The sequence below is a fragment of the Panicum virgatum genome, chromosome 8N (genome assembly GCF_016808335.1).
Source record: "Panicum virgatum strain AP13 chromosome 8N, P.virgatum_v5, whole genome shotgun sequence".
Taxonomy (NCBI): domain Eukaryota; kingdom Viridiplantae; phylum Streptophyta; class Magnoliopsida; order Poales; family Poaceae; genus Panicum; species Panicum virgatum.
Window position 1 is genome coordinate 8368392 of NC_053152.1, and position 22590 is coordinate 8390981.

Genomic DNA, 22590 nt, shown 5'->3' on the forward strand with positions numbered 1-22590 from the left:
TCTTTCTTTTTGCTCCTTAGAACTTTTGATAACATAGAATACTTACCCAGCCATCCCCCCATGCTTGAACGAATGCTCGTCCTCGATTATGAATAGTGGGAGAACCAACTAGCTAGGGTAAGTATCTCAAATTCACCTTCTTCTTCGTAAAACCGCTTGAAGGTGTGTTCCAGGATCAAAACCTTTCCCTCCTGCATACTATCACTACACGAGGATAATCGGTAACGAACAACAAGAACACGATAGTTGATGTACTCTAGGTAAACCATGCAAGAGCAAAGGAAACCCAAAGCCAAGTCGCGATTCTATTAGGCATCAAAGTATCTCCGGGGAGCCTTGTCTCCCAAAACTTTTCTTTATATGGTGCCCTTGATTCTTTTGATTCCGTCGAAATGATAATCCATACTCAAATTGGGTTGTGGTCAAGGAGGTAGTCACAAAAAGATATTTTTGGTTTAGGGTGGATATCCAGCGAGGTTTGCAAAATTCCCGAAGTGGAAACTCACAATGCATGGATAAATAGGCTAGCAAAAAGAAGGTTACACAAAAAAAATGGAATGACCAGCTTCTTAGTCTCCTACCAAAGAAATCAATCTTAATCCAACTCATCAAAATATAAGTTTGCAATCTAAAGGTTTCATCATGAAAGAATATGCTTCTATAGGCTTTGGTAGGTAGAACTTTGCAAGAGATTCACAAATGTAGATAGCATAGGAATTAAGTTTTCAAATTAAACAACACAAGGTGTAAGGTCATCGGTAGACTTAAATCAAAGAGCAACATAGAATATGTGGGTTTAGAATTTAGTCATTTAACCTCCACAAATAAAAGAGCCGGTATTTAATCATTTTAATTCCATTTAATTGAGAGCAAATGGTCAAGTCATATACAACATAGCGTAGGTAAAACAAAGCAGCAACTTTCATCATTTTTCCATAAGCATAAGGCATTGCAAAAATGTATCAATGTGGTGAGCACAAAGTGATGGTGATCCTACACTTATTGAAAACAAAAACAAAACTAGGTTGTCCTAGAAGCCATATGATAGGTTGAGAGATATATACAAAGGTTGCATCTATGGTTGAAGGCATATATGTACAAGCATTTAGAGAAAGAGAGAGTTGAGGAAGAATTACCGTCCTTCTCGATGCTCGTAATGAAGTGTAGCGCGGCCTCCTCCATACTTAAGCATTGTGCTAAGCATGGAAGAAGAATCATAAGCATCTTGTGGCAACCGTGATTATCTTACTCCATGAGATCTTTCTTCCTTGTCCACGAAATCCTCCCCCATGCTTAGCATGATGCTAGGCGTGGAAGGAGAAGATGGACCATCTTGAAATTCTTGAAGTCCTTCCCTCATGTGTATGAATATCATTTTCAATGTGTATTCACCTTTGTTGCCTCAATTTCCTTCAACTTCTTCTTGTACTAAGTCATGGTCCCAATCATTGCTTCACGTCGTCGTCGCCACCTTCAATTCCTTGTTGTCTCATTGCTGCCGCATCTTCACAAATTTTTCTTTCAATTTCCAGAACAGAACCTGTACTGAAACATTGCTCCATTGCGAAGTGCACGAATTTTCCTTTCCAACGAGTTCTTATTCGCCCAAAAATTGATTCCGAACAAGAGAGTTATGTCCATTTTATCCCAGCGCTACAATCTGTCTCGATGAATTTCAGAACGTGCAACGTCCAATGTTCTTGCCATATCTCCTTGTACGGGTCTTCAAATTCATTGATCTTGAATGCGTTGGAATGAGAATTTGATGGAGCTTCTGAATATCAACTTTTTGCTTTTTTTGTACAGCTCTGAACATGTTCTAAAATTGATGAAAACAGCTGCATCCTTCTCAGGTTTCGATGATGTTGACGATCTTGATTGAAATTCTTTTGGTCTTGAACTCATGGGAGCGCTTCTTCATGCCTGCAAAATATTTTAAACACACACTACCCCCGGGGTGACGGTCGGGAGTAGAAACAAATGCCAACAAACCTACCATTCCTAAGATCTCAATTTGTGGCAAAGTTAACTTAGCGAAACTAGTGAGTGTATGTGTGTGCTAGTGTAAATGCAAATGATAGGAATGTATATAAACAAAGACAATGTTTACATCTAGTTCTAAACACCATGTTTACAACTAGATTGCCGAACTTCTCCATAGCCACAAAGACTTATTTAACCAAGGTCAAAACACCATGTCTATCCCAAGATCAATAGGCCTTCATAGCACAAGAAAAAATAAAGCGCATTGCAAAGCTTATAAACCAACCAAATGCAACCTCATAGCTTGGTAACTAAATGATGATGGTCTTCAATCATGTCTAAACACCATGTTTACACAAGATTGTAAAAAGGAAAATGCTCACGTGAAGCATTAACATGGATATGAAAGCTTTCATCAATAAAGTTGAGACCAAGCTAGCAAAATGAGTGCATGAACAATGGAATGGATGCAAAGTGCAAATGCAAAGTTAGCAAAAAAAGTGTTAGCAAGGTTGAAAGGACCTTTTGATGTTGTTCCGCAACTAGCTTATTCAAAAACAATTGCTAAGAGTGACAAAAAGCCTTCGCGGCACTTCATAAGAAGTGAGGCTTTTGTCAATGAAAAGGTTATTTATCGAAAAAGGATCAAGCAACCGAGCTAACAAGGTTTTAGAAGTAGGTTTATGGGTTTCCTATATTTTTGGCTTAAAACAAAATTTTTGAAGATAGAGAGTGTTGGGTATAGTCTATCTAAGGTGGTTTCAAAAAAAACTAGAGAGAAACAAAAGTTAGATTTTTTTTTGAATGAAAAACATACCCTATGGTTTTAGGATTGCTCTATGAGTGGTTTTCCTAAGGGTTTTAGGATCTCAAAAGCGAGGCTAGTCAATATTTTTAGAAAAGGGTTTTTTTTTAAATGCAACATGCAATGCAATGCAAGGGTGAGACGAACAACATGGTATGCAATGTAACATGGGGTGGGTGAACAAAATGATATGACATGATGAGGTGGTCTAAAACAAAACAAAAAGTTAGCCTAAGTTAACTAGCCACAAGTTTAGAATCAAAGGGTGGTGCAATGCTTCATAAATCTCTCTAAAAAGACACAAATAAAAAAACTCTAAACACTAATAGGCACACAAAAAGGTCTACAAGTTTCCCAAGATCAAATAACAAAGTGCTTCCTCAATGACATTTAGAATGAACAACATGAAGTTGTGGTTTTTGTTAGAGCAATGGTACAATGTTACTTGATATTCCGATTAAAGAGTGCAATGTAGACGGTCATATTAATATATAAAATAAAAGATCGGGTTGCCTCCCGCAAAGCGCTTCATTTAGAGTCATAGAGCTCGACTTTCTTACATACCTTCTCATTGATGCGAAGCCATGGTCCTTCATGCAAGAGGTGAAGGTGTTCCATGCAGCTCTTATTCCATTTCCCATGTTGGACATGATCAATCACGCTTAATGGAAAACTTGCCCAATCGTCTCTCACATCATGGTCACCTCCTTCTTTGTTGTCCTTCATCGCTACCTTTCTTTGCACAGATTTTCCTCTCTTTCCAGATTGGGAGTTGCACCAACCAATTGATCCAATGCAAGGTGCATGAAATCTTCTTTCCAACAAGTCTTCATTTACCCAAAACGCATTCCAATTGAGGGAGTTATGCCCCTTTTTCCCCGTTATTGCAATCTGCCTCGTGCTGATTTCAGTACGTGCATCTCCGATGTTTGAGACATCCTCCCGTGGGTTTTCAATTGTATCGATCATGGATGCGTTGAACCGAGGACTTGATGGAGATCCTGAATATTCAACTTTCTTGCATTATAAACCTCTGGACTTGTGCACAAAATTGATGAGGCTTAGCGACGTCCGTTCTTGAAACTTGAATATGTTGATGATGGTGTTCAAAATTTTGGGCACGGTTTCCCTCCTCATCATTTGAGTTTCATGTCCTGCATGGTTAGTGAAATCCCGGGATTCAACCAACATGTGCTCTTTTAGGGTCATGAGCTTGACCAAGCGCAAAGCAAGATCGAGATTTGCAATTATTTGTAAACATATGCAACATAATCACATCCTCAATTAAATTTCATCAACAAGGCATGGTGTAATTAAATGCGGCATGTGTTTCTTGCATAGCGCGGAGCTCATTATTAGGCATAGGTTCTTTAAGCATGAAATCAACCTTCTCAAGAAACTCTAGCCTATTATCATGAAAAGAACAAGGCATAGAATTTAAACTTTCATTCCGACTATTGGTTCGAGCATGAGATTTTTAATGATTATCAACAAAACCAATAGAAGCTTGAGAATTCACTGTATACCTTAGCCTCGGAGCTTTTTCATACTCATTGGAGTCGTGGTGCTTTGTGCAAGATGTCATCTTGATACACTCTTCGTGGTCCATCGTGGTTTGCTTCTCACGTCTCCATGTGTTGAATGTTGCGCTCTTGTAATCCGTCGTGGTTTGTTTGCAACATCTTCGTTTGTCGAAGGTCGACCGCTTGTGCCTTCATTTGCCAATGTCATTGGGGTTCTTCCTCTGCTCCAAGCCTCTGAATTTTATCATGTACGCTTGATGAAAACATCGCCCAAGCTCCTCTTCATTGTTGTCATCGTCATCTTTTCTATCTTGTTCTCATCGCGTTGCTCCTGCCTCTTCTTCGTAGAATCTCTCCTGTATACTCAACAGAACATATACCAAAATACAGCTCTATTGAAAAGTTTATGAAATTACCTTTCCAATAAGTGTTCATTCGCTTTAAACGGAGTCCAAACGAGTAAGGATGGATTCGGATCGGATACAGATGAAATCGGATCCGGATGTCACCTTTTACCACATTTTAATCCGGATACGAATATGAATGCGGATCTCATCGGATACGAATACAAAACGGATAGTTCGAATCCGGATACGAATCCGGATACCTTCTCGATTTGAAACATAGAGCTATCATAAGTATATTTATTTTTTCAATAATTTTATAGCAGATCAAAATCATTATACAAGTAGGGAGTAAAGGATTAGGAGATAGCTAATAAAAAAAGAATATAATTATCTATGCATAGCTTTTATATTAAATATATAATACTAATTATAAATGTAAAATAAATAAATATTTAAATACTTAATAATTACGATATATAAAAAAAGATTTTATCATTAAATAAATAATTAATTTGACTCGTATTAAATAATTTTAATCATGAAATAAATATATTAAATAGTTAAAGTTAATTTTTATATCATTATTAATTTTAATAAATATATTATTAGTTATCTAGCTTTTTAAATAATTTAAATAGTGTACATCATTAAGTAATAGGTATAAAGATAAGTTTAAGATTGTCTCACTAGTCATTTTTTCTTTGCGGATACGGATGGATACGGATGTGATCGGATATTCTTCGAATACGAATACGGAATCGAATAGAGAAAAGTTCTTAAAATCGAATTCGGATGCATCCATATGACATCCATATTAAATTCGAATACGGATACGGATATTCATATTTACGTTTTAAGCGGATACGAATACGGATAATTCGGATGTTCAGACATCCGAATCCATCCTTACAAACGAGGGAGTTATGCCCGTTTCACTTTTGGCGCTGCGTGCTGTCCAGAAATTTCCAGAGTGCACAACCTTCAATGTTTTGGCCATACCCGATTGTAGGAATCTCCGATTGACTTGGTTCTTGATTCGTTGGAATTGGAACTTCGTGGAGCTTTTGAATATCCAAAAATATACTACAATTTTCTTCTGAGGTCGAGCAGAATATTGATGAGAACAGTATCTTCTTGTGAATTCATCCGAAGATGTCAATGATCTCAATCATGTGGTCTTTGGAGCGTAGTGTCGTGCGTCCCTAGGCTTCAAGGTCATGACCATTGATTACCAGCAATCACAGCTTCAATGATGTGTCTTCTCCATTGTTCTTGCTTTAACCAAGGTGTCGGGATTGGAAGATGCTCATGTGCTTCGTGTTGATGATCCGAACGGTTTCCTTCCTTAATAGCATCACTCGATTAGAAGTATATCGAGCATCTCACTGGAGAAGATAGGTGGTGTTGTGGTTCTTCTAATCTTGTTGCCTCCAGCTTTGGTCAACTTCAAATCATCATCTTTTGTGTACACAGCCTTCCAATCATCATCGTCATCACCTTCTTCGTCGGTTGCTACTGCCTCTGTCCTAGTTGAATTCCCCTTCATCCAATGCAGAACATGTACTAAACTTCTGCTCCATTGCAAGGTGCATCAAATTATCTTTCCAACAAGTGGTTATTCATCCCCAATTAGACTCCGGATAAAGAAGTTATGCTTGTTTTATTACGGCGCTGCAATCTGTCCAGAGGGATTTCAGAACGCGCAGCGTTGAAAGATTTTACCATAACTCTCCACACCGATCTCCAAAGCTGATGGTTCTAGATCCGTTGGAAACAAGACTTGATGGAGCTTCAAAATAATTTATTATTTGCTCATGGTACTTCTCTGATCTTGGACGAAAAATTCATCACATTAGTAACACTTCATAGATGATGATGATCGCACGATTTTCTTCGCGGGCATGCTTCATACCTATTGCTTGAACAAACAATTCTTCCCCAAAACATCAGTGTTTAAAATTAATTGACATGGAGGCATACCTTATTTATCATATTTTTCTTTAGGGAGTGGGGACTCGATAGCGGATGTTGGGCCACTAACAAAAGTTAGCACCTACCACTAAAGAGTGAATCTTGATGTTGTTGCCATCATGTCGATGTGGACGTTGTCGATGTTCCATGTCGAGGCTCCTCGATCATCTTGTTGCCGATTGTTGAAATTTGTCGAAGTGGATTATGGACTTCTCGAAGTCTAAGTTTGGTGTCTAGCTTTTTCCACCTGCTTTCAAGGACACAAACAAGAAAACAAGGGTATATGCAATAATAAAAATTAAGGTTAGTCCAAAAAACTAGATAGATCGCCCTAGGGTTCGAGTTGCCGATCCCCGGCAACGGCGCCAGAAAAGCTTGTTGACGTTCACTAACGCCCCCGATTTGTATACCGCAAGCGCACGGTTCATGCTAGCTTTTCCCTTAGAGTATTCCCCCAAGGTTTATCAATCCGTGGATCAACAATGAACTTACTAGGGTTTTCCATCTAATCTAACGGATCTATCCTAACATGAAGCATTAATTGCATATAAAAGGTGAACCTTTGATAGATATGAGTGATGTACGAAGGTTGATCTCATCCATGAACATCGGTAAGGATAAAGCATGACCGAAGGCATGACTAAACCTATCACACGCATTCTAGTTGTAGTTCTAGCTAAACAAGTAAGCTCAACATGCATCTCATCCAAAGCCTCTTTAAATCAAAACCTCCAATCCAATCCCTCGATACCCAACCTACTCTGTGGAGACGGCCTGTCACGACGTCCCCCTTTTCAACGGGATACCCTGAAGCAAGTCGAACCCCCTTTGGGTAGATCCGGTATGAACTCCTAGCCACCATAGCTACAAGAACACCCCATGCAATCTATCTCGAGAATAGATCTAGGAATAAGCGCACCCAAAGCAAGAACGAAATCGAAAGAGGAGAGACATGATCGCTAAATAGATCGGATGACATGAAGACATTACTCACATAATAGATTCGTTTGGATCGCCACCACCGCGTATACACCATTGACGACTCCAACTAGCTCATGAACTCCACCATGACACAACCACGCAGGGAGGCCATGGCGGCTAGGGATGGCCTAAGCCATCTCCTAGACAACTTCGAAGACTTGCGGCAGCCGTCGTCTGCCTCCGGTCTTGGCCCTAGGTTTTCGTCGAGTTCTGGTTGGATGGATGCTTCGAGTTGAATAAGGTGCGTGCTATTTATAAGCCGAGGAAGCCACCGGTCGAAGGGGAAAGCAAACCGCCTCAGAAAAGGGCTGGGCCGGCCCCATGGGCCTAGGCCGGCCGGCCTACCCCTTTTCGGGCTCGCCTCGGTCTCATTTTTGGCGTGTAGACTCCTCGCATCTTCTTGAGTTTCTGTCCTTCACGATTGCACCCCTTTGGACGTTGTTATCTTGGAGATATCTTCGAGGGAAGGATAGGATAGGGAATCCTTCCTTAAATCTTCATTTGCTTTGCTTAATCCCGAAGTATCTTGATCTCATCTTCGTGGGCTTGGTCCTTTGGGCTCTCTTGGAGGATGGATGTGCATGAATGTGCTTCGAATCAACATAGGCTTTGGTCCTTCCTTTGGGTTTTGGCCTTCGTCTTTCTCCGTGTTAGCGCTCGATCATGGGCCTCGTCATTTCATGCTCCAAAATAGGCCAAAAACCTGCAAAAACGAAGTTCCTCCAAAATATATGTGCATATGTGAAAATGACCAATAATTAGGCCGGGGTTAGGACGGTTAGTGATTTTGATATTGAATTCATGCCATTATCAAGGATAAACAAGGGATAAAATGGGTACTTAAGGAGCGCCAACATTAGTCTTCCCAAAAGACTTGATCAAAGCATTCTTCTCATCTAGCTCCGACCTAAGCGTGGGACAAAGCTTACAAGCACCAAGCAAAACTGGCCTAGACTTCATCTCCTCTAGCTCGCACACAACAGTAGCAAACTTGGACTGCAACGAAGCTAGATCGGACTTAAAGATAGGACACTCATCACATTCAAGCACATCGCTAACAATAGGAGCATCCTTAACTAGTTCTAATTCATGCTTGGCCTTAGCGAGCTCATGAGACACGTCAGCAAGCGAAGTCTTAGCAACATCTAAGTTCGCGATGTTCTCATCATGCTTGGCACGGAGAGCAACAAGATCGTTCATGTGAGATATGCAGCCAGCGCACTCATCCTCACTAGATTTTTCCCTAGCACAAGCCAGCTCAGCCCTAAGCTTTCTACGCTCTCTAGCTGCTTCCTTAAGCAGCCTTTTCTGGTTGTCGAGAGCGGTGTACAATTCCCTAACCTCTGTATCTAGCAAGTCGATCGTGGAGTTTACCTCTGAATCACTCTCGGATCTAGGAGAACAGTCGGCGTGCATCGGTGTAGCATGTCCACCCGAAGACGCACGAGCATCATCAGCTTCACCCGCCATGGTGCAGAAGCCCTTGCGCCGTCCGGCCGCCAAGCAAATACCGATGAAGCCGGTGGCTTCCTTGTCCCGCTTCTTCTTCTTCTTGTCGTCGTCGTCGGAGGTTGGTGAAGAAGAGCGATCGATGTCGGGGCTCTTGTCGAGGTCGCTGAGCTGCGCCAGAAAGGCCTTCTCCCGCTTCTTGGCCTTGTACTGGAAGCGCTTCTTGAGCGACTCCTTGTCGAAGCGTCCTCCCCGGTCACGACTGCAGTGCTTGTGGCGCCGACGCTCCTTGTTGGAGCCTCCCTCGTTGCGGTCACGGTGGCGGTAGTAGTCGAAGTGGTTGTTCTGGCCACCGCCGGACTTCTTGGGGCAATCGGCGATGAAGTGGTTCAGGTCACCGCAGTTGTAGCACCCGGGGTTCTTCTTCCTCTGGCTGTTGTGGTAGATGCGCTGGAACTTGCTGATGAGGAGGCACAAGTCGTCGTCGCCCAGCGTCTCCAGCTGCTCATCTGTAACAGAAGGCAAAGAGGCAAGAGAAAAGCCAAGAGCAGAGTTAGCGTTAGAGCTCAATCCACCAGGGCCAGTCACAAGAGCGATGCTCTTGGAAGGAGGGGCACCATTGAGCTTGGCTCGTGTCTGGTTATCCAACTCTGTGGCCTTGAGCTTGCTGAAAAGCTCGTTCACCATCAGAGTCTCATAGCAAGCAGACTTAATGATGGTGTTCACCTTGAGATCCCACACAGAGCGGTCAAGTGCGTAGAGCAACTTGAGGGCCTTCTCGTGCTCTGTGTACTCAAGGGCATCAGCAGATCTGTTCAAATTGACTTTGTTCACAATCGACTGAAAACGACTGAACATCAAGTCAATGCTCTCACCCGGCTCCTGTGTGAAGTTCTCGTATTCACGCCGGTGAGTCTCGAACAGTCTGGCCTTCACCTGAGGTGTGCCCTCGTGGTAGTTCTCAAGGCACGTTCAAATCTTGTAGGCTTCCTGAAAACCCTGGATGCGTGAGAACTCCGCACGAGAAATGCCAGCGAACAAGGCATTGACAGCCTTGGCATTAGCCTCGTGCTCAGTCACTTGAAGAGGAGTGACCCGAGCGGCAAGCACCACGTAAGCCTTGTTCTTGGTAATATCCTAGACCTCGGCTTCCATGCTCTGCAAGAAGGCTCTCATGCGAACCTTCTAGTAGGCATAGTCCTCGCCGGAAAATACCGGGATCTTCCCAAGACTCGCCATGGTCGCCAAGTGGTTTTCGAACCGGTTAAGGTACTGAAAACCTCAACCAAGCTCTGATACCAATTGAGGGACCGAAACTAGCGACCAGAGGGGGGGTGAATGGGAGCCAATCAAAATTTCTCTCGAAATTCAAACCGTCGGCCTATATCCCAAAATCACCACAAGCCCTCAAGAGTTCTAGGTGAAGTTTGGAATAGCTATGGAAGAGCTAAACCAACACAAAACACCCCTACAACGTGCGAGAGAAAACACGGAAGCGAACGAGAAAATCTGCAGACCTGGCAGACACGGAACGGTCAGACCGTTCTCTCCGACCGGTCAGACCAGTCGGGCTGGAGTTCAAAAACCCAGACCGGTCAGACCGGTTTCAGAGACCGGTCAGACCGGTTGCACCCAGACAGGTCGCAAACAAAGCTTCAAATGTCAAATCTCGAGCAAACGAAGTCCAAATCCAACGAAACTTGGAGGATAGCTTCACATCTACCCATGAACATATCCCCAAAAGATCTTTCCCAAAAGATTAACAGATCATGAGAAATCAAGGGAAGATCAAAGAGAATTGGGGTTTTCTCAAGAACCCAAAAACTCCGATTCATGAGAACTCTCGATTCCAGTAGATTTAGCACTTGGCTAGAAGGATTAGAATCGTCACAAAGAGTCCATCAAACCACGAATTCAAGGGTTCGTCTCCTCCGAACACAAAACACACTAAAAGAGGAGAATCGAAACCCAAAACGCAAGAGAGGAAGGGGGGACGAAAAGCTCAGCACACACGGGTGAATCTCAAATCAATTTCATTCATAAATAATGGAGGAATTCACCTATACAAAGGCTAGAGCCGACCACACCATCATCCACCCTCTAGATTGGAGAGATTAGCTATAATCTAACCCTCTTTTGCATTGGAGTCCTTGGCCCTAACCTAGAGCAGGGGCAGGGAGAAGGAAAAACGAAGAGAAAACAAAAGACTCAAGAAACTCACCCAGCCACGGGCAGGTGGGGGTATTTATACCCTGCTGCTGCGGCCAGACCGGTCAGACCGGTCAGACCGGTCGGGTCTGCAGCAACCCGCTGTACAGACTCAATCGACGGCGGAGTTTCTTTCTTCGACTCGAAGTTTTTGCTGCGATGCCGCCACGTCGACGAAGTTCCGGTCCGTGGTTTTGGAGGGTCCGCGAAACCCGGGTAGGTGGCCGGTTTTGAGAAAACTGCCAAAACCTCACGCGCGGGAAGATTCCCGCCTCCACGCCGTGGCCCTAGACGCCGTTCCCGCCTCGACCTTCTGACGGCCCTAGACGCCGCCCGACGCCCGTCACCTCCTCTCCCGCAGCGAGGCCCTAGACGCCGTCGACGCCCGTCGCCTCCATCAATCCCGAGACCGACGCCCGTGCCTCCACGACTTGGCGTCTTCAACTGCCGTCCGCCTCCTTGGTTTTGTGCGTAAACCAAGATACCCGCCTTCCGTCGCCGCTCGCACCCTCGATCCAGGAGTGGACGCCACAGCTTCCGCCCGGCCTGAGCTCCTCCACGGCAGCTCACCGTCGACACTCGACGCCCGTGTACCTACAATCCAAAGACCAAGCGCACGATCACACCGCACGGTTGACAATTCACTCATCACAGGCAGGATAGAGTACTCTCGTTCCTCAGATGCTCATTGGAAAATGGGCCCATGAGCAAGAGGCATGATTAACAGCAGCGGTAGCAAGTAAGTTTCTCGTTCCTTGCGCACAGGAATTTTACAAAGAGGTTTGAGTGAAAAAAAACTTGACCTGCGGGGGGTAAGACCGCCCCCACGGCATTGTTTGAGAGGTAGAATGACCTTCTCACAGCAGGCCAAGAAAACCCCCGAACCCCTGCCCCACCCGTACACGGGGGCCCGTCGCCTTGTGAGTTTGGCCGGGCTCCACAGTGCTTTGGACATGAGGCAGGCGAGGAGGTTTTTTTAACCGGAGGCGGAAATTCGCCCCTTCCGGGGATCGAACCCACGACCTCCGGAGTGCCGCCGGACTGCCGGAACCAATTGGCCCGACATCCTTTGGCACAAAGAGGTTTGAGTGGATGCTAAAATTCCTATGGAATTGGTGTGCAAAGGGAAAGATTCCTATGGAATGCTAAGCACCGTTCCTGCAATCCAAAGGATAGGAAAGGAAAAATATCCTATGTGAACAGCATTCCTCCAAAAATCCTACAAAATCCTATAATCCAAAGGAGACCTTATTCATTTTTTCCTCTCCGTGATAGATGCGCGTGTTAAATCGCGTTTCCCTTGCCTTTTTGTTTAGTTTTTACTCGATCATGGTTGTTAATTTATTCGGCCGGATAGTGAAATACTAAAATCTAAACTTGCTCCATCGCCGGCCGGATAGTGAAATACTAAAATCTAAACTTGCTCCATCGCCGTCTGGTTTTTGCAAACTGTTCTGCTTTCAAACGTGTGGGGCCAAGAATTGATTGCTGGATGGCGAGGGCTGTTGTATTATTTGGAGCTGGCCCTGCCTTTTCATGGAATTTGACGTCCTTGAGAAATTTCATGGAAATTCTTGCAAAATATCTCGCCCCTGAGGTCTTTTATTTACTTGTGTGGCAGCAGTGTGAAATGTGAATTCCTGTTTTGCAACGAAGTCTCGCCGAGGCTTCGTTTTCCTTTGTGGACCGTTCTTTGGCAGTGAAAGGGACCCAAGCAACGTGCTCTGTCCTTGCCTTCAGAGCAAGATGACAGTGAAGACCAAGATCCGGGAGCCCGTCACCCAGAACTCCAGAAGCAAAAATAGTCTCCCTGCCATCTAGCTAAGCAACTCCATCCACCTCAGATCCACAAGCTCTGCTTTCGGAACCCAAAATCTCTGAACCTCAACCAGTTCCTCCTCTTCCAGCGCGTGTTTGGGGATCGGATCATTGCACTGGCACTGAGTTGGAACTAATCAAGGTACTTGCTCTGATCTAATTATGTAGTATGTGGTTCTCCATTACATCTCTTTCGTGCGTTCTCTCCTGGTTTATTAAGCAATATTAACTGAATGTTGATCTCACTTCTCACAGCCATCAGCAGCACAAGTGTCACACTGCAGTTGCTGGTGCTCGTCTTCTTTCTTTTCAGAGATTCGCACTTGGCATGCTAAGCATAATCTTCCATTCGACTTTTTACCTCTTGTATACATGATCCTTACGGATCGTAATAACCAAGCCATGCACACATGTAACTTGCTAGTATAGGAGTTAAGCATTATCTCGAGCTACTGAAAGTACCAACGGCCACTATGTCATCTAGCTAAGCTGCAGCTCCTAACTTATGTGTGCAGATCTGCTGGATCTTGAGCCCCAAAAAACCATTTTGTGATTGCAACCATTGCTGCGTTTCAATATTTGGAGATGGAGTAGGCGAAAGCAGCTGATCATCCAGGTACGTGTACACTTGCTCTGATCTAAAACACAGTTGACCCCTGTTCCAGCACAAGTGTTTTACCTTGGCACCTACTTTGTTTCTTCATTAACCAACTCGAGTGTTGCTCTCAGACTCCCCAGTGAGCGCCTGCGCCGCGCACGCTCAAGGACTTCACCAGGTAGTAAGCAAAAGTGGCATTGCTGCTCCTCTTTAGGGAAGGTAATTGCTATGGCAATCAACTTTTTTACATCACAGTTATTTGGTTCGCCAGTATATGCTACATTAGCACTGACGACAATAAATTAGTATAGGCTTGTAAGACTCAATGTACTAATTTGCTCCTTTCCTAATTTCTTTCCCACAGAGGCTCAAAACGAGAATCTCTGCAGTATGAGTGGAGTGGAGGCTGCTTTAGCGTCTGGAGTGTTGAAGACTGCTGGTGGCAAGTTAGTTTCACTAATAGCCAGTGAGTTTACTTCCATAACAGGTGTGAAGAAAGACCTCTGTGAGCTCCAGGGAAAACATCAGGAGATAAGTCGCTCGCTAGCTGTAGTTCGTGATAGAGCATTAGGGAGTGGCACACAGCTTCCATGGGTGAACGAATTGAGAAATGTTGCCTATGATATTGAAGATTTACTCTATGGAGTCCACCTTGAAGCTGAGAAAGACAAGATACAAAGCGACGGTGACAAGCAACCAATAGCAGACTACTTCTGTGCAAAACCAAAATCATTACTGTTCAGATGCAAGGTGGCTAGTAAGATCAAGGCAATCAAGGTGAAATATGAGAAGATTGTGAAGCAGGCAAGCGATGCCAACATTATAAGGAACAATTTACAAATGGATCATCCTGCTCGGAGCAGCAACACCAGGACTGCTGGAGAGCCCTCCATGCTATCTAATGTTGAAGACTCCAAAATACCAAGAAGAGATCAGGAGAAGGATGAAATTGTAAGTAAGATTTTAGAACCTAATGAAGGGGAGGATGGCAGAACGGTAGTATCTATTGTTGGATTAGGTGGGTCTGGCAAAACTACTTTGGCCAAACAAATCTGCCATGACAAGAAGATAAAGGAGAACTTCAAAGATATGATATTCTGGGTCTATGTGTCTCAAGAATTTGATGGAAACAAGCTTATTGGCAAGCTATTTGAAGCTATCATTGAGGAAAAATCTGATCTTCATGTTCAACAGAAAATGCTCCGTGAAATTTCAAACAAGTTAAGTGGTAAGAAGTTTCTTCTTGTCCTGGATGATGCATGGCATCAGAACAAGCATGACTGGGAACAACTCATGGTGCACCTAAAGAGTGGTGCAGTTGGAAGCAAGATTTTGCTCACTACTCGTGATAGGAAGGTTGCAGAAATTGTGAAATCAAGGCATATATTCAAGCTAGGGATGTTATCAGAGGCTGAGAGTTGGAGCTTGTTCCTAAAGAGCTCTGGGTGGGTAGAGAAGGATTTAGGCTCTGAGTATATAAAAGTTGGAAAAGTGATCCTGAACAGATGTAGTGGGGTGCCTCTAGCAATCAAAACACTTGGAGGTATCCTCTATGAAAACAAGGAAATAAGTATATGGAAAGCCATAGGACAGAGTGATTTATGGACGGATGAGAGTATAGAAGACAGAGTGTTCGCTTCTTTGAAATTGAGCTTCATTCACCTGCCAGATGAACTAAAGCAGTGCTTCACACTTTGCTCTATATTCCCAAAGGGCACAAAAATCTACAAAGATCGCTTGATTTCCCAATGGGTAGCCCATGGATTCATCAATTCAATGAATGGAAAGCAGCCAGAAGATATCGGAAGTGGCTACTTTGATTCTCTTGTAAAAGTTGGCTTTCTTCAGGATCCTACTGAGGACTGGATGACTAAACAGCTAGTATGCAAGATGCACGATTTGATTCATGATCTCAGTCGACACATACTGCAGGATGAAGTGGTGACTTGTCCACCTAGTAATATGATAGCGAACCACACTCAGAGGTGCAGATACTTATCATTGACTTCATGTCCAGAGAAGGTTCATAGGAATTCATTTCACAAGGCCCATGCTCTCTTTATCTCTGGAGGTAATCCAAAATTTGATAAACCAGTTAAGAAGAGCTCCAGTGTCCGCAGTGTTGTTCTGGACTACACAGAATACACTCCATTTCCTCAATTCACACTGAAATTTGAATATATTGGATATCTTGAAATCCATAAGCTTGGTTGCACGAAATTTCTAGAAGCCATCTCAAGTTGTTGGAACTTGCAGTCACTTCATTTAATCAGGTGCAACGGTCTTGTTGCATTACCAGAATCTATTGGCAAGCTAAAGAAGCTCCGAATTCTAGAGTTGAATTTTGCTTATGATCTTGACAGTTTACCTCAGTCAATTGGTGATTGTCGAGACCTTCAATCCTTGATTCTGTATCATTGTGAAAAATTCAGAGGGATACCTGGCACCATATGTAAAATTAAAAACTTGAGGGGCCTTCATATATCTCCGTGTTTATTTCTGAAACAATTTCCGTCAGAATTCGCGGGGGTGTTCAGCAACTTGCAGACAATCAACTTAGCTAATTCTAGAGTGTTTCAGGGGCTGCCAAGCACATTGTCATGTCCACTGTTGTGTACACTTGATCTTTCTAAAACCAAAGTTACCATGCTACCTCCATGGATTACTACAATTGATACTCTAGAGTGTATAAACCTTGAACAGTGCTCTGAGCTAGTGGAGCTGCCTAAAGGTATAGGTAACTTGAAAAGACTTGCAGTTTTGAACATAAAGGGTTGCACCAAACTGCGTTGCATGCCGTCAGGTATTGGACAGCTGACCCGTTTAACACAGCTGGGCTTGTTTGTAGAGATGATGCGAGAATCTCGGAGCTTGAAAATCTTGATATGCTAAGTGGTGAATTGGCAATTAGAAACCTTAAGTATTTGAAGGATCCATGTGATACTGATGGTTCTACAATGTGCTCTGCAGGGTTTGGCGGGGCGTTACAAGCAAGGAGTGGGGCCAGACCGGCACCTTTGTGCCTTCCATATAACACGTGAACGCGGCAGCATCAAACACCTTGGTACGTTTTGCGCTATTTCTAGAGCGTCCTATGATTTGCCTTTCGACACACTTTGTGCCACCGTCCGTTCCAAATTTCTAGAGCGTGCTAGTTACTACTTGTTCCTCCCTGATGGCATGGCAATGAGCGAACTGCAAACTGGCACATGTTCGGCCTCTCTCTGCAGCATGGTGCCTGCATTTATGTAGAATAACAATTTGACCAAAATTCGGCCAAGCTGTTCTACCGCTAAACGATCCCATTAATATATGTGACTCCTGGCTAATTACGCTTTCTTGTGCTTCTGCAGGATCGGATTGAATTTCAAGAACTATAGAAGGATTCGACTGCTGGTTGGTCCCTTTTCCCCTTTCCGTCTGGCCGGTGCGAAAAGCGACGACGACGAGCGAGTAGCTGCCAAGAGCGAGGGTCATTTATGCGCGCCCATGTATGATGCTTGTGCCCCCGGAAGTTCACGCCCGTCCTGTCGCCTTCCACTTTGCAAATTGGCACGCGATTGCCTCGGTTTCAAACGTTTGGGGCGATGTTTTGGGTCCTTTGTGTGATGTCAATGGATTGAATTATTTTTTGAATGGTCACGGGGGGAGAATCCCCACCTTAATTGTATTCAAATAGTGTGGCAAACTGATCAAATACCTCATTCTTTTGGGGAAAATGAGACAAAAAAAACCTTGCTCGGTTAATTCTGGGAAACAGGGCTAAAACCTCATAAGGTGGAAACAAGGCTAAACCAACACCAAGCCAAGCGCAAGAGCAATTTATGGGCATAACCACGAATAGAAAAACACTACACCCGCGCATAAGGTGGAAATATGGCACAACCATTGAAAGCACCAACACAAGTGTCACGAAGCTAGGGTGGTCGCTTGCACTGTCTTCCGATGATGAATTGCACTGGAAGAGCACAGCAAAACTGGGCCACCCGCCTCAGTCCGCTGCAAGACCCTAGTTGTCCAGCGATGCCGGTGCTGCAAGCGTCGTCCTTCGATGCAGCCTTACGTTGCACTGACAGTATCTAAGCAACACCAGCCGCCGTGGTTCACTGCAAGTAGTCAGCCCGACAACGATGAGACAACCGTTGGCCGCCACCCAACCGCAACCGGAGGCTGAGTTGGGTATCAAGAGATGATGCGGGCCGGAATGATGCCAGTGGCGCGGCCGTCGCTCGTCCAGGCATGGTAAGGTTTTCAACTAGAGAACTCGTGCGGTAGGGATTGGACTCTAAATGACGCCCCCAACGGGAGGAATGACGCCCTAGGACGCTGCTGCCATCGGCACTAGCAAGAATGTTGGTAAAGGCTTTGTCCTAGAGCATCCCACTACACGTACTCAGCCCTGACACACTACCAGCCTCCAGCGGACCACCAGGTCGGCCTTCCTTGCCACAAATGATGTCCTCCGCACGGGCGCAGGTACGCACGGTCATGGATGGTTAGGATAAAAAAGAATGGACGGTTGTGATGATGAGTATCATGGAGAAGTGCGGCAGGGTGGGTCAGATACCAGCGAAGAGTAGGACTAATAGGTCCTTAAGTACAATTGAAAAACTGGGTCCCTTTCACACTAACTTCCTGCCGGCGGAACATGGAAGTATAGTCAAACACGTTATATCTCCCGTTTCACCCATACAAAATGCATATTAGGAGCTGTATTTAAAATGGTTTGGTTCGAAAGGAATGTTCTAGCATTCGCAAAACGGAAGTTAGTAACTCAGGTCCTTCTTACTGTTCAGTATCTAGGGTTTTACTGTTCAGTATCTAGGGTTTAAGATTTAGAGTTTATGGTTCGGAGTTTCGAGTTCGAGTTTAATGTTTCGGATTTATGATTCCATTTTATGTTTTGTGGTTTATGGTTTCAAGTTTAGTGTTCAGTGTTTAGGGTTTATGGATTTAGGGTTTGAAATTTAGGGAACGAGGTTTAGAGTTCCAGTTTATTATTTAGGGTTTATGAGTTTAGTGTTTAGAGTTTAGGATCCCGGGTTTAGAGTTTAGGGTTTAGGGTTTAAGGTATTAGGGTTTAGGGTTTATGGATTTAACGTTTGAGGGAACGAGGTTTAGAGTTCTAGTATATTATTTAGAGTTTATGAGTTTAGTATTTAGGGTTTAGGGTCCGGGGTTTAGATTCTGGTTTATGTTTTACAGTTTAGGGCTTAGAGTTTATGATTCATGGGTTTTAGAGTTTAGGTTTCGCGTTTAGTGTTTAGGGTTTACCGGTTTATCATTTAAGGTCTGAGATTTAGGGTTCCATTTTATATTTTACAGTTTATGGTTTTAGAGTTTAGGCTCGGATTTATAGTTTATGGTTCGTACTTATTAGACTCTGTTTTCTTTGTAGGCGCTGGCCCTGCTATTAGTATCCAATGCCAATTTGTTGACTCATGGGCCCCTCTGTCGAACGGACCTGTAATGGCCCCGGAACCAGTTAACCTATCGCCCGTGGGGTTCAGGCTTACATTGTTAATGCTTACGACCAACCAACAACCAAGGTCATTAGGTGGGTGAGCACTTAAGCTGCATGAATCTTAAAGCAAATATGGACGGCAAATAAAGGGTGCGTACCTGCGCACCTGCGTAGGAAATCCGTATCGCCTTCCTTGCCCCACAACCATCTCCTCATTCGCCATCACTGGCGACCCAAGCGTGGTGGCTAATCCTCCAGCTGCTACATGGCAAACTCGGAGTAGCCAAGCGGCACCCGGAGGCTGCACTACGTGAAAACCTCAAATAGGTAACACGGCATTAGTAACGGGCTCTAGAAGCCCGTTACAAAGAAGTAAAACTGTAACGGACCACAAACAACACGCGTTACCAATAATCCTGGCAGGGCCCAGCCCGACCACGCCACCACAGCGCCCGTTACTAATAATCAACAATAGTAACGGTCGTAAGTAAAGACCGTTACTGGATTCTGGGCCGTAACGGTATCTGCACGCAACCGTTACGAATGGGGACATTATCAGTAATGGTTTGTTAAAGACCGTTACTAAAAATACCAAAATGTGTAACAGTTGGTTTAACCCCCGTTAGGAATGGCACTGACATGAGTAACGGTCTGCTATGGCCGTTACCGATGTCTTATTTTCGTAACGTGGGAGAGAACCCGTTACGTATGTTTTTTCAACGCCCGTTATAAATTGTCTAGCAATGATTGAGGTGGAGCACTGTAGCAATGATTGACGTGCGGCATCATTCTAGCCTCTCGATCGCCGGCGTCATCCACCCGGCGCTGGCGGTCCTTCACCGCTGAGACTGCCGCCGCTGTGGCCGCCGGCGGTGTCTCTGCTGCGCCTGGTCGCACTCCGGCTCCACCACCACCAGCGCCCGACGCACTGCTCCTCTGCTGCTCCTGCCGGCGCCTCTGCTCTGCTCTGCGACTGCCGGCAGTGCCTCTGCTCGCCCGGACCATCAACCGCCGCTGCTCTACTCTGCGACCGCCGCCGGCGCCTCTGCTGCGACCTCGGGCCGCCTCTACTGCGAGTTGGCTCCACTTAGCTCTACCGGCGACCCCGCCGGCGCCTTTGCTCCACTTGGCTCCACCGGCGACCCCTACGGCAGCTTGGCTCCACCACGTGGCTCCGTCGCGCCACCGTGTTCCCTCCCCGCCGCTCCTACAGCAGCACAATGAGAGGGTAGGTAATTTGAGCCTCCTAATCCTCCCAAGTATTTGGCAAACCTCTAGTAGAATAAATATTTATCAAATACAACCAAAATACTCTTGTTGATCCATGTTTTCAAGTTTTTGCTAAAGCCTTTGTAACACTTTATTTCATAGTACAAATTTGACCAATATGAAATGAACAAAACACTTGTAGATGGCGGTTGATCAGACTTGGATGTACAATCAGCTCCGAGTTTGGGAGACCTTCCTAAGTGGGGTGAATGGTTTCCTTGCTCAAGCAGAGGCAGACATGAGAAATCGGGGTGTGCCTTCAATGCATTGCCCCTGTGTTGACTGTCTGAACCAGAAGAAGTTTGGACAACGGGACAACATTTTCCATCATTTGATCACACGTGGATTCAAAAAGAATTACATGTGTTGGAACAAGCATGGTGAGGAAGGCCTTAATGAAGACGAAGATGGATGCCTTAATGAAGATGTAGCGCGACGCCATGCTGAAGTCCATAATGAAGGTGAAATGAGTAACTATTGACTTTACTCATTGATTTCTCATTGTTACAGGGTAGAGCATAATGGATTAACTCTTTGATTTGTCATTATTATAGGAGAAGAAGAATGTGGCAATTATGACTTTGAGGAAGATGAAGCATTCCCACCGGGCGTGATGCAGCCTGAGGAAATGACTAACCAAGAAGTTACGGGTTTCAACTATGATGATTTACTGCCTCGTGTGAACAATGTTGATCAAATGTTGAGAGATGTTGAGTTTCAGGGTGTGTACACATCTTCAGAATTATCGAGGCTGAAGCAATTCGTCGAAGATTCAAAGAAACCCCTGTACCCTGTTTGTCACAAGTACTCTCGGCTTTCTGGTGATCTCAAACTTCTGCAGCTTAAGGCAAGTCATGGTTGGACAGACAAAAGTTTCAAACAACTATTGGATCTGCTAAAAGACATGCTACCAGAGGGAAACCAAGTGGTCGGGTCTGTCTATGAGGCTAAGAAGATAATATGTCCTTTGGGTTTAGAGGTGGAAAGAATACATGCATGTAAGAACAGTTGTGTGTTGTTCCATGGATAGTATGAGGACCTTGACAATTGCCCTAAGTGTGGGTTCGGTTGTTTCAAGAGGACAAGATGGCGGATATAATAATACTGAAGACGGGAACGAGCCCGTGGAGATTAGAGGCAGGAAGGGTAACAGAGGGGGTCCTGTGAGAGTGGCATGGTATTTTTCACTCATTCCCCGCTTGAAACGCATGTTTGCCACACGAAAGGAGGCCCAACTCTTGCGTTGGTATAAGGAAGGCCGTAACAAGACCGGGGATGGCAAGCTTAGGCACCCAGCAGAAACAGCATAGTGGGGTAACATTGATGCCCACTTTCCTTGGTTTGAAGAAGATTGCAGGAACATTCGGTTCGCTATGAGCACAGACGGGGTGAACCCATTCGGTAATCAGAGTTCAACGCATAGCACCTGGCCTGTCGTGTTGTCAGTGTTGAACCTTCCACCGTGGCTCTACAAGAAATGTAAATACTTGATGTTGTCAATCTTGGTCTCGGGGCCAAAGCAACCCGCTGACCGTATTGATGTGTACTTGAGGCCCTTGGTTGATGACCTGAAGACACTTTGGAAGCCTGGTGTGAAGAATGTTTGGGATGAGTTTGAGTGTAAGGACTTTACGTTGCACGCCATGTTGTTCACCACCATCAATGACAACCTCTCCGGGCAGAGTAAAAGGAAAGGTGAAGCTTGCCCCCACTGCTTAGATGAAACCTGCTAATTGTGGTTGAGAAAGTCAAAGAAATTGGTCTTTTTGGGGCACCGTCATTTCCTCCATAAGAAACATCCATACCAGAACATGGATTGTCAGTTTGATGGGGAAAAGGAGAATCGAATGGCACCTCAGCATGTGTCTGGAATGGAGGTCCACTTGCAAGTCAAAGACATCAAAACTATTGAGGAATTACCTAAGGATGCTATCCTTGGCAAAAGAAAGAAGCGAGATGGTGAAGAAGAGGAGGAGCAGGGGATGTGGAACAAAAAATCAATATTATGGGAACTAGAGTATTGGCAGCTGTTGGATGTGCGTCATTCGATTGACACCATGCACATCAAGAAGAATGTGTGTGAGAGCATGTGTGGAACATTGTTACAACAGAGGGGCAAAGGAAAAGATCATGAAAATGCAAGGGAGGATCTGAAAGATATGGGCATTGGCATT

General features: G+C 44.6%; 1 protein-coding gene across 9 annotated transcripts in view; it reads left to right on the forward strand.

Moving 5' to 3' along the window:
• Positions 1-17380, forward strand: part of LOC120686640 (disease resistance protein RGA2-like) — a 96823-nt gene extending 79443 nt beyond the window's left edge. For 4 of the 9 annotated variants that reach the window (XR_005680282.1, XR_005680280.1, XR_005680281.1 and 1 more), the window contains 2 exons: positions 14048-16747; positions 17037-17380. Coding sequence is in view for 1 of the 9 variants with exons in the window: in XM_039968849.1 (XP_039824783.1) it covers positions 14074-16486; positions 16654-16724 (2484 nt within the window). In the remaining 8 variants the exon portion in view is untranslated. Of the gene's footprint in view, positions 1-12946; positions 13228-13340; positions 13498-13600; positions 13702-13814; positions 13903-14047; positions 16748-17036 lie in introns of those variants that run through there. The other 5 variants (XR_005680277.1, XR_005680276.1, XM_039968849.1 and 2 more) reach the window with 5 other exon arrangements.
• The last annotated feature ends 5210 nt before the right edge of the window (positions 17381-22590 follow it).